This window comes from Schistosoma mansoni, chromosome 1, assembly GCF_000237925.1.
Source record: "Schistosoma mansoni strain Puerto Rico chromosome 1, complete genome".
Taxonomy (NCBI): Eukaryota; Metazoa; Platyhelminthes; class Trematoda; order Strigeidida; family Schistosomatidae; genus Schistosoma; species Schistosoma mansoni.
This window is the reverse complement of record NC_031495.1, coordinates 17,941,527-17,954,638: the sequence shown is the minus strand read 5'-3', so window position 1 is coordinate 17,954,638 and position 13,112 is coordinate 17,941,527. Positions and strand designations below refer to the sequence as shown.

General features: G+C 31.0%; 1 protein-coding gene across 1 annotated transcript in view; it reads right to left on the bottom strand.

The window, feature by feature from the left end:
• Positions 1–13,112, bottom strand: part of Smp_081260 (hypothetical protein) — a gene marked incomplete at both ends in the record, with an annotated part of 40,155 nt that overhangs the window by 24,885 nt on the left and 2,158 nt on the right. Inside the window, 5 exons of the mRNA XM_018793505.1 lie at positions 2,291–2,393; positions 3,904–3,961; positions 5,175–5,323; positions 7,434–7,616; positions 10,977–11,098. Of these exons, the coding sequence (XP_018648010.1) occupies positions 2,291–2,393; positions 3,904–3,961; positions 5,175–5,323; positions 7,434–7,616; positions 10,977–11,098 (615 nt within the window). The remainder of the gene's footprint in view (positions 1–2,290; positions 2,394–3,903; positions 3,962–5,174; positions 5,324–7,433; positions 7,617–10,976; positions 11,099–13,112) is intronic.

Below are 13,112 nucleotides of genomic sequence, written 5' to 3'. Positions count from 1 at the left end.
TAGTTGATTTCAACTTAGCTGTCAAAACTGATCCAAGATAAAACAGATGGAAAGTTCAATGTGAAATATGTACGGTAATCTTAATAAAAAGATGATTATTGAAAAGTGGGATATGTGTAGTGAATACCAGAAAATTCAGACTCAACACTTTTTAACAGTTATGATTTACACCTAATGATGTTCAACACTAATGGTGCTCAAACAATTAAGTTATAAATACAAACAGACAATAGGGAAAAGAATATCTCAACCAGTCATTCAGCCATATACAGCGTAGAACCTGCCATATGTGAACATCGGTTCAAGATGTCACATTCTGTTTGCACAAGATGAAATTATCAAAACAAATACCAGAGTAGTGAATATAGTAAAAGTATTAGAGGTGGTAGAAAAGACTGAGCATCGGAGATAGGATTCCAGGAAATATGGATTAGTGGTTACGACAATCACATAGACCCCGCATCCACCTACATGACTCGATAAACAACCAGTGTTTTTGTGGGCTGATGTCATGTGGTAGAAACACTAATTGCTGAATAGTGATTTTGGATAATGTGGTACTGATAATTTAGTTGATAAGGTTGTGACTGATTACTAGCTGAGATATTTACGACATATGTTCAGCTCAGCTAACGGTTACCTTGGGGATTTTGGTTAGTTAAGGCAAGAGTACTCTTAAAAAAAAGCTTGATAAGTATAGACCAAACATAGGCACCGGTCCACAAAGTTGCTTAATCTTATATGAGTCAGAGGTGGATAAGCGCTAGTCGAGATTTGTGATCTGACCGTAGCATACATGACGAGGCCATAAAAAACAGTTCGGCGACGATTTTACAGATTGCTTTTTCTCTCAAGTCATGAATATATCACTAGTTCGTACATTTCTCCTCAAAATCATTTTTCTTTTCGAATTTTTTTAAGATTTAGTTTCCTACTATACTCTTTAGTTCGTTTTCCAAGTTAGATCTATTCGGAACTCAAAATTTTGTCGCTCAAAGTCGCTTGTACGCAAATAACAAACCAGTAGGGACATTCGCAACACAATTACTACTAATGTGATGAGCAAGAATGATTAATAATTTTATTATTCGTTCGATAGAAATGTACACAAACTTCTAGAACATAATTTATTTGAAAAAGTGGTAATCCTTAATAACGATGCACTCAAACAGTAAAAAGAGAATTATATTAACCTTAAAATTACACACAACTGCAGAAGTCCGACTTATCTATATCTAGCTAACAAAAAATAACAAAAACCATCCTGAAGTCTTTTTGTTTAATAGACTGTGTTGTACAGTTTTTACACCATCGCATGTGGATACGAACCTGCTCTGTATAGTAAAACATTATTGGAAAACCTAGATATTTAACTGCATTATAGTTATTTAACTAACGAAAATTTAGCTAAGTCACCGAAGATATGTATACGAAAAAATTAATATATTGAGACATACAATATATTCAGATACACTCACTGTATCCTACCGGTATATTGAATATTTTATTACGTTATGCTAGTCAATAACCTGTCTACTTATATTGCTTTTTAGTCTATATTTTGATACCTTTCTTCTATTGTGAAGAACAGCGGCAGATTACACCAATTTATGTTTTCACTGAACATTGTATGGCTCAGCCAATCAGTTAGTGGGGTGAAGTTCAGATATGTTGTTAACAATAAAGACAAAGCAATTACCTGGGATGGAGGCTTCGTGTTCAGAGCATTAGATTTTTAACCTTTAGACGGCGAATTCGAACCTAACTTCACTAAATATAGTTTAGTCAGCTGAATATCATTACTAGCTCTTACATACACAACACATCTAGACATAAAATGGACATTAAGGAAATAAAGTATAGTCAACTTATTCAGACCAATTCACTCTAAAGTGGATTAGTCAGAGAAAATCAAAGAAAAATTAATCTGTTAGCGATTTTCATGACATTGTCAACTAAAAAGTATGCTACCTCCAGCAAAAAATGATAATATTTTGGCTGTTTTTTTTGCTAAAAAAACAGATTGAATTAAACAACAAGGCGAAACCCAGCAAAACAATGTGCACTTTTCTGTCAATACAAAATAGTCAATCAATATATACGAATGCCTATTTAAAACTAGGAGTAAATGTGAGTACATGTAGTCGTTCCAGTGTTAGCTTGCTTCAACAGTGCAATATAATGGACCAATAGAAAACAGCTGTGAATAGTGGACGCAATTATGATAGTAAATGAATAGCCAAGCCATTATGTAAAACGTAATATTATCATATATACATTTAGCACACACCAGAGTAATCAACTAAATTTCTTAAATTAGCTTCGTATCGTTCCAATGTTTGTTTCATGCTAATCATTCGTTCTTTTCGTAAGCTTTCAATAACAGGTTTCGACTGGGGAAAAAATAACAGTGAAAAAAATAAAGGTAACCTTTTGGCAAAAAAAATACAGTTAGGAATACGTTTTTATCATAAAAAACAATTAGCATTTTTCCCAAGATCCAGTTTTTAGTGATATTTTTGATCAGCTTTTGTTTTCGTTGCCCAAAACAATGAAGGCTTCACGATGAAACAGCATTCAGTTTACAAAAATCCAGCATCACTAGAAGTATCGACCAGAATCAAAATTCCTAACAACACGGATTGAATTACGACAAAACCTATACGGAAAAACAGCTGTAAATTGGAAAATGCTGGAGTTCCTGAATAATTTTTGTGGAGAAAGCACTTCGTAGCCTAGATATCCTTGGATTTCACGTTAAGGTAAAGTTGTTGTGTTAATTACCTAACCTAGGGTAATTATTTGCCATATCTATCCATTCATTATACAGATTAGTGGTACCCCATTATCATTAACTTATTATTCAAGCTACAACAAGACATTTAGTTGTGGAACAACTTCCTTGAGACTTGAAGCTCACTAACAATGTATTACCGAAAGCAAAAACACCATTCAAACAGCAGAATATAAAACACAAGTCTTGCTTTGACCATTTATTTATCTCTGTTAAGTTCTTTCCTGACTCGATGTGACTTATGGTTTGAACAGATATCGTAAAAATTGGAAGTGATGTTCCGAATTGTTAATTATAATTTTGTTGCATAATTATTAGGTTACTAAATTACTATGCATATGTGTTCCTTTTATAATAAGCTTTCGGATAATCTACAAACTACTGTTGTAAGACTTAATATTCCTTATTTGTTGCCAGTCTATTATTCGCAGTCTCTCCTACCCAAAATCACTTTTTGTTTCTTCATGTATAATTGTTATTTCTTTAATTTATGGTATAATTCGGTCCGGTATGTCTGCATGTAAAATACGTCTGTTTAAAATATAAATCTAGTATAGCACAGGTTGGCTGTTGACTTTTGGACTCAAAGACAGGCCATGGTAAATAACTTGCGGGTAGTAAACCAATAGGAGCTTGGCTGTTGACTCAGATTATTAGTTCTGGTCGGACGTGCAATTGGGCAAGACAGAGACACCAAGCCGTTGAGTAATAGTAGACGCGAAGTTAACGAAATTAAAGTCGGGGATCTGGTTGATGATTTAGTACATCATTTTGGTTAGCGGACTATAAGACAACAATTTCCATAATATCTGACCTTACAATAATGATCACATGACCTACAAATTCATATTGCGAAAAGCGCATGCAAAGTTCAATATAGATTGATATACACATCAAAATGTAATATAACCGAGGTAACATACTGCCTAGATTTGTAAACAAAAAAATTATATGATATTTGTCTGCCCCGAACTATATCATTTTCTGTCATCAAAGTTTATCATACATCTTGAATGTGAGTGTTTTCCGTCCTTTACCAAAATTAAAGCATAATATATAGAAACTAATGATTCACACATTTTAAACTCCAAATTTAAAACAAAACTTACCGATCCAGTTCGAGATAAAGAGTCATATATCAAATATTCTGACTGAATTAAAGTTTTTCTACAAGAAAAATATCAAAAAGAATACTAATGTAAACATAATCATTCTAAATACCTTTGATTTTTTACATTAAGTTCTAGAAAAGCACAAACATTCATGTGGAAATAATTTTTATGCATAACCTATGCTATAACACTTATACAGAATGGTGGGTTGCCAAAGTCTTACCTAAATCAGAGCAAACTCGCGAACAGAAATTGCAATGTATGACAAGATTCCTTCTAAACGTTCTATGATAATGTAGCATTGGCTTACATTATGAAAGAATGTTAGCTGATATTGCATTTTGAATCGATATCTTCATTTTTATTGGCTCAGTTTTATAATATAGTTAGAACATAATCATCATAACACTATTCACTACTAGATTAGTTAGTTATGTACACGTACGTATTCTGCCTATAGGAGAATAGTTGATTAATACTTTAGTTCTACACAGTTTATAACCAATCTTAGCTTGCTGATAACGTTCAAAATGTAGTTCGACTATCCAGTAATAACTGTCAGTTGATTTTATCTGACTAATATATCGGAAATCATATGGTTCGTTTTGACCAAATCAAAGATCTCAGCTTTCTGCAATTTCTTACAATAAACGGGTTTTCCTTATAAAAGAACTAATCGCAAACAACTGTGAAAATATGGGATACATTAAATTATTTCACTTAGTCAAATTTTAATTTTCTACGTAAAAATGCAAGTAAATGAAAGTAGTTTTAAACCTAGAAATTTAAGTTGCCTTTTGGAGGGAATTCACTTTATTAATGGCTATATATAGAAAGAGTATTACATCATTATTTATGTATACACATTTTTAACTCCAGTACCAGGCCTTATCCCTCCGAAATGAACTGAAGTTAAATTATCAAAGCTATAGATTATAATTAACAACATAAGTGATAAACATTTATAGTAGCCTGTCTTGGCCATAAATTTTAGGTTATATTTCTAAAAAAAAGATACTATAAATCTTAATTCCATAACCCATAATGGAAACAATGATGAAATTAAATCTTTCTGACCATTAATAGTAACATATTTTTAAAACGACCATCTATAACTATTTGTGCACTGTCTAATCAATAAAAATAAATCATTAATTAAGAGAAGGGGTCAGCTAACTAACCTCTTCATTACATATTTTCACTATAACAAATTGATAGAGTATCGAGTGAAACATAAGCAACAAATGATACTAGTAATTTAAACTTACAGATATTCTATCGGGAAAGCATAGCATAGCTTTGATTCACCCATAAATTCAATAATATGCATTGTCTCACCGATTGAATCTTGAAATTTATATCGTTTAGACAATAGATTATCACATACTGAACGTAATGACAACATATTAGCATCAACCTAGAAAAATAATGAAACATACGATTAACTCACAATACAAATTTCAGAATATTCATGACAGTAATATAATCAAGTGACCATGTACATATCCATTTACTAAACTGTAAATAACAATAAGCAATGCTAAGCAAACGACATCATCAACATAAGACCAAAGTAATTGATTAAAGTTATGAGACAATCGGAAAAATTTTTAATTGAGATCCATGAAATACGTGGTGGTATATTGCAAATGGCATGAGATCGACAGATAACATATATATATTAGACATTCCAACACCACAAGCCAATTTGTTTCTTATTCGCTTATATTATTCAAATCCGTTACAAACAAACATAATGAACCAATCACCAAAAATAGCAGCTCAACGAATAAACCACTCGTTTTTTTAATCATCAGGTTGCATATTCAAAATCATGCTGTATATGAGCACCTAAGTAATGCTACCTACTGGCACACAGAAAAAGGTGAACATCAATCAGCTTTTGATTTTAATTAACAAAATATATAGAAATTTTCTGTAGAGATATATGAAAGGAAACAAGGTAGGTAGTGTAAACAAAATTGAAATACAAAACACATAATTTACAATGTATAATTGATTATCAATGTGTTGATTTTATTAATTAAAAAAAGTATTATCAGAAGGGAGTTTTGTGGAAATTTTAGTAATTTTCATATAGTTGAAATCATGAGTCAATTGAAGATAGACATTGGTGAATGGTTGCTCAATTTCGTGGATTGGTTGAAGTTAGACATTAACACCGTTGGATGCCAGCGGGCTCAGTGGTCTGTCGGTTAAGTGCTCGCGCGCGAGACTAATAGATCCTGAGTTCGAATCTCGCGAGGCGGGATCGTGGATGCGCACTGCTAAGGAGTTCCACAATAGGACGAAACAGCCGTCCAGTGCTTCCAGCTTTTCCATGGTGGTCTAGCTTCAATTGACTCATGATTTCAACTATATAAAAAAAACACTGTTTTTTATAAGAATATTAGTTTAAATTGATTAAGGAATAATTTTTGTTAGTTTAACACTTTAAATTTTAATAGATTGACAAATATTTAATTTGACTAAAGCTTAAAATTTGCGTAGAACATGTGATTGATAATTTGGTTTAACAAATACTAACTAACCATTATTATGAATAATAAACATAAGATTTTCATACCACTATCAAGTGTTAAAACAACCGATTAATTCAGAAATTTTGTTGTCTACATTAGATATACTGATAGTAAATTAATAAGATTTCCGTGATAATTGTACTTTCATATTGAAAAAAAGGACGCTCAGATTAAGATACTATCCACCAAAACACATATCTACTTTTCTTCGGAAGAAAATAACAATAGATGATTAAAAGTATCAATATACCATCAAATTATTCTGGGAACTTACTAAACACAGAAAAAGCATTTCATTACGTTAAGAAGTAGTAACATATATAGAACAAATGATAAAAAAAAAGAAACATGTGTACAAATAAAACAAAGAAACCACCTAGAATAAGCTAAAGACATTCAGTGAATTAATTTTCGATTTCCCAACACAAAATTCGAAATATTCTTTACTTTGACATTGGGATAGAGACTACATAATCACAACTTATGATTCCTTACAATATGTTTAGTACATGAATACCTTCATAAATTCCCTCTTTATATTTTATATGATCGTTATTAAACAAATAATAGTCAAACAAATCAACGACCTGTAACATGAATAAATATTGAAACAGTTCATTAATTAGAGAACTCGGTTTTTAACCAATAAGTTACACGTACGAATTTAGCTTTACCTACTACTATTTGGCCAGGATATGTAGTGTCAATAAATTAATCAGATGAATGACTGGCAAAAATAGTTTAGCTCGAAGATGGGTACATAAATGTGTATTGGATAAATTTTAAAAAACTTAAGGGGGTTTTCAAAACAAAAATAAGTAAATAAATACACTCGATTGTAACTCATTCAAGTATATATTTGTCTTAACAGTTCATACACAAAAAAAATCAAAAATCACTTTATTACTTTCAGAGTAGTTGAGTAGACAACAGAGTCAAAAAACAGTGGACTTTAACATGAAAGGAGATGATATTACGAATTACCTTAGCTGCTGTAAAATCTAATGGCTTCTGTTTCCTTGAATGTACAATTATTGATGGGATCGTCGTCTCTAAACCTCCATACTTCACAGGTATTTTAGAACAATCATCACGTAATGGTAACAGAAGAGATGAACTATCCAATAATACTTTTAGTGTTGTAATTGTTTCGCCGATTAAAGCGCTCTACATAAAATTCAAAGAAAAAAAGTAATTCAAATCTGTTAAGTGATAAAGTCCAAATAATAAACAGCCAATCTAATTAGAAAAAATTGGTTGATACAACTGAAAGTAGGATAACATTTAGGTAGTAGCATGAAAATTTAAAAATGAGTTGACTGGAAGGACTATCATTGTAAGCCTAGTAACGTATTACATGATGAAGTCAATTTGCATTTATCACAATAGAACGTGGGGTGTTTAGTTTTTCATATTTCCTTTACGTATTATGAATGTCATTCATCTACAACGTTATTCGTTTTGTGTGTAACATAAACGTTTCACAATGAAGACTATAAAATGTAGACAATATGAAATACTGTATATTACTGGCAATGGTTCGATAAGTGAAATAAAAAATAAAATCACAATAATAACAGGTTTACAAGTATTTAATTTGAACATTCCCAATGGATCTGTAATAATCAGTATAAGGTTGTGGAGATTGTTGAGTTTTTAATTAAGATCATTAACCGACTAGTGTTAGAACACCATTGTAAACCTGGAAGCACTGGTTTCCAACTATAGTCTAATATTAATCAGTTCATTATCCTAATTAAAATTCTGTGGTAAATTTTTGCATAAAATGAGAGGATTAACTAACTTACTACATTTGATTTTACATCTTTAATATCGAATAAACTGAATCGTATTGAATTGTTCTCATCAATTAAATCGTGGCGCAGAAATATTGTTTTCGAAAAAACTGGGTTCCGAGAGGACTAAATATGCAATAATAACAATATAATAATGATTAAAAAATACGATTTTGTGACTAAAATGAAGCATTAACATCAAACAATAATGTGGTACTCTTGAGCTATATTACCATGGATATTTTTATCTGTATAACAGTGTTTTGTATAGGTAAATGAATGATTGGTTTGGTACAGTATAGTAAGGTCAATGCATAAACTTTAGATACTTCTAGAGATAATCATTCTGAAAAGTAAAAACCTCTTAAGCTCTCACATATTATTTAAAACAATAGAACCAATTGCTGGAAAATGCTGAAGTTAAGAGAACTTTATCTGATTGAAATAAGTCAATGTTACGAATTTGTGCTAACTTAAATATGTCCAACCATTATCTACTAAAGTATGTGATATCGACTTGTGTATGAATAAGTTGAGACAAAAAACAAACTTTGTTGGATCAAGAAACATGGACCAATTAAAAAAACCGAAATGGTTAGATACCCATGAGTATTTAAAACAACAATTATCTAATAAAAAGACTAATAAACTGGAAAATAACAAGAAGACGAATTGCATCACCATTTTGTTAAAGTGAAAAGTTGTCAGTAGGAAAGTTTATTTGTTAAAAATCTCTCTCATGTGATCATTTTTACTTAATTCACTAACGTCAATTGGTGAACTTGGTACAATTAAACATTTGTTGAACATTATTGCGACTATTTTACTTTGAAACTAGAAACATCCAGCTTATACCAGAATAAATTTCCATGCAAAATCGAAAAGAAAAAATGACAAAACAGAGAGTAAGTAAACATATATATATATATATATATATATATATATATATATATATATATATATATATATATATTTGGCAATTTTATATTTAAACCAATGGTTGAAACATCAGTACAAGAAGGGGGTTGTTAAATTTCAGTTTTCTAATTATTTCAGTGTGACGATAAGGGAAATAATTAACTAGGTCCTTGCAAACACATGGCCTAAATCGATATTCTAATATTGACATAATCTTAATAATATGAACCATTACTTTTAAGTGAAGATATTTACCAATACATATATTTTTATCACATTTGTTTTTCCTGGATTTAAAACAATACTCTTTAAATATCATTAGTAAACTAACCAACCTAACGAGATATCATTTACAGAATACATAGGAATTCCTAAAGAATACACAGCTGCTAACTTTTAAAATTTTATTACAACATGAAAGTGACACAAATTGCCTGCTTGATCTTTCTGTAAGCTCTAGATTGACAAGTATTCGCGTTTAAGTTGTTCTACTTTTTTAGAAGATATGAAAAAATAATGAAGAATAAGAAAAGGAGAAAAGAAATTAACATAGTCCATTAATTAATCGCGGTTATTTACTAGGATAGTGACTTGTATAAACTAGACGTCATTGATGATATACTTGATGTAAAGAGACAAGCTTATTACACCAAAATGTGATTTTTAGTACTAAATCATCCTTATATTTTAGTACCAAGCTAGACGTAAGACTGACGAGATCACATGAAATACACTGAAGATTATATGAAAAATACAGAATAAAAATCAGATAATGTTTGTCTGATAAGTCTTATATTTTTTTGTTAGGGGGAATATATCAACTTGATTTTAAGTATAGTATCACGCAAATCACAGCCATTTGGAACATGAAAATTGGTTAGATTACCAGTATCCCAAAACATATAAGAACTTTCGTCTAAATTAGAGCAAATAGTTTCACAGTATTCGGGCGCTTATTGGATGACCTATTCAGTGTACAATGAAACGAAGAACTATGTACCTATTTATATTCGATAATTTTGATGTCTGACTATATTTCCTTGAAAAAGCTTGGACCAGATTGCCAAGCGAAACATTGGATTTACTTCAAATTCATTCGCTGAGATTTTACAAATATATTATTCCTATTTAAGTATTCCAAAACGTTTAATAACTTTTAATTAGATTGACATGTACCTAAGTTCATTGACAAACCTATACACCAACTGATTACTATTAAAGACTCAACATTTGCCAAGTTTCAATAAAAATAATATGTGATGTAGGTTCCCTGTGGACGCTAAACACTAGGTTTAAGATTCTTAATTTCATCAGCCGTTAGTTGATCCGCACTCTCACTTTTGATTACCTGTCCAGTATATTTTAAGTTTTCTTTATATAGGCAAAAGCTTATACACTATTTTGCACGCATCATTGGGAGTTATTAACAAGTTTAGCGAAGAATTATTTAGTCAGTTACCTTAGTTCACAAACTTACTGATCAATCATCACAGTAGTTTACTGGGTTATAGCACCGGAATAACACTGCTAACGAAGATGAAAAACAATACTTATGGTCTATATGCAATGTTCGTAATGATCTGACGGAAAGCCTGATCAAAATAAAAGCACTCAGACGGCAATCCAAAATGAACTATCTTAACTGAAAACAAACTGGTTTATAAATACTAAAGCAATTCACTTTCTGACCATTTTACAGCTATTTTCGTAAAATCCAGTTTTGTCAACAAACAAGATTCTTACTTAATTTATTTGTTTACTCGCTAAGCAAAAAATTTTTTTAAAAGTAATAGTTATTAATCGAACAAATTACTTCAATTATCTCGGTTGCCCCAACTGGAGTCCAATTATTCTTCAGTGAAGTTGATACAGAAACAAATAGACAAGTATTAGGAAGCTCATTAGGATGCGCCATGTCTCCAATATTCAGGCATTCTAAAATTGAATATAAACATAAGGTACTTTTTAGTAAAAACAATACAGATCAGCAAAAAAGCAAGACTAGATATGGAATATGAACAATCTTTCTTCCTTAATGATAAATCAACAAACTTTAAGCTTTGCAAACTACTGTAGGATATGCGAGCTAGAGTACATAAATATATGTCATTTTAAAATTGATCGAATTATTTTCAAAAACTCTTTGCATATAGACACTTATTTCAACAGTGTAATAGTAACAACATGACATTTTAATAGCACTGTACAAGTTTATCAAAAAACAATCTAGGATTTTCAACCCATAAAAGAAAGAAATTATAAAATTCTTATTGAAGCTTCAAATACAATCAGATCAGGTAAATTTTAAAAAATTTCAAGTACGCATAAGATATGAAACAAAATAATGGAAAAAATATCAATGAACTTAACAAAAGACCATATTATATCATTACATACTATACCAGAAATCAACAAACAATATATAAGAACTTTCGTCTAAAGTTGATCGAGTAGTTTCACAGTATTTGAGTGCCGAGTTGGTGAGAGGCATTAAGGAGGAGAATGTAATTGTAAAGCATACCAGTAAATAAAATTGAAGTAAATGCAACGATTAGCCTAGCAATCTGGTCAAAGCTTTTACTATATATATATATATATATATATATATATATATATATATATATTATGACGTTAGATTCGCATCATTGGCTTTTCGACCCCGCAAATAAACCAAATATTCGGAACTGCGATTCCTCTAATACTAAAGAGGACTATCATAGCAATGGCAAGCTTATACATCAATGACGTAGTCATCAGTAAGGTGAAAATAACCTATATCAGGACGATTGGTATCTGGGACTGTTTGGATTATATACTTTAATGTTGTTGTTGCATGGGTTGTGGCTAAGTTTTTCCTAAATCCGGATTGAGTTATTGGGATGTAGCTATCAGTTAGCTGTACAAGTCTATTACAGACTGTATTTGCAAATAGCTTTCCTATTGTGTCTGATAGGAAGATGCTTCTACAGTTATTGGGTTCTGATCTTAATCCTTTACTAATCACATCTGCATCTAGCCAGTGGTCTAGGATAGTGCGTGGATTTCTCCATATTTGATTCATTATGTCTAGTAGTATCTTAGTTAACTTATTTCCCCCATGCTTAAGCATTTCAGTAGTAATGTCATCATTACCAGAAGTAGTTTGATTTTCATGTTTTTTTAACTTAGTTCTGATCCCTCTAGTGTAAACTCAGGGTCCTAAGTAACCCTTATAGGTAGCCGGATAGCTTTTAGTTTTAACTTAGCACTAAATAGGTTTTGATAGTCATACTGAAGATCACTATATTTAACTTGATTCGTTCTTCTAGCTCTATGGGATTGATTTCGTACGGTTGCCAATATATCATCTAGCATTTTATATGCTAAGTGTACGTCATGTTTTTGAAGAACGAGTTTATCTCATTTATTCCGTCTATGATATATTAGTCTTTAGCTAACTTAATCTTATTGTTTACTATTTGACTAGCTTGTACATACAGAATTTTATTAGTAGTGGTAGGGTTGTTTAACCAGGCTAGTCTTAGTTGTTATCTATGTTTAATCTCTTGTTTTAAGAGATTACTTATGTTAAGTTGCCATCTCTTGGTAGCCGACTTATAAGGGATTGCAGCTTTGTTAGCAGCTCGAGTTATTGCTTTCCCTACTTGACTTAAAGTATGTCCGTTTTAGAGTAAACTAATTAGTATGTTGGTGTAGTCTGTGGTCAAGGTGTGTATTGCCTTACGTTGTCTTCTTTTGGGTTTTTTATTAGTGTTTGGAATCCTATTGTTATTTAAGTATTTTAACTTAAGTATTGTTGTGACCATATAATGATCAGAGTTTGCCTCCATACAACGGCTGTTGTGTATATCACAAACCGTTAACTTAGAGTTATTTTCTATTAATAATTAATAACAGGATTTGTCAAAACATAACCTAGTGTCAACTGAGCCAACATGACAGTGAAGTG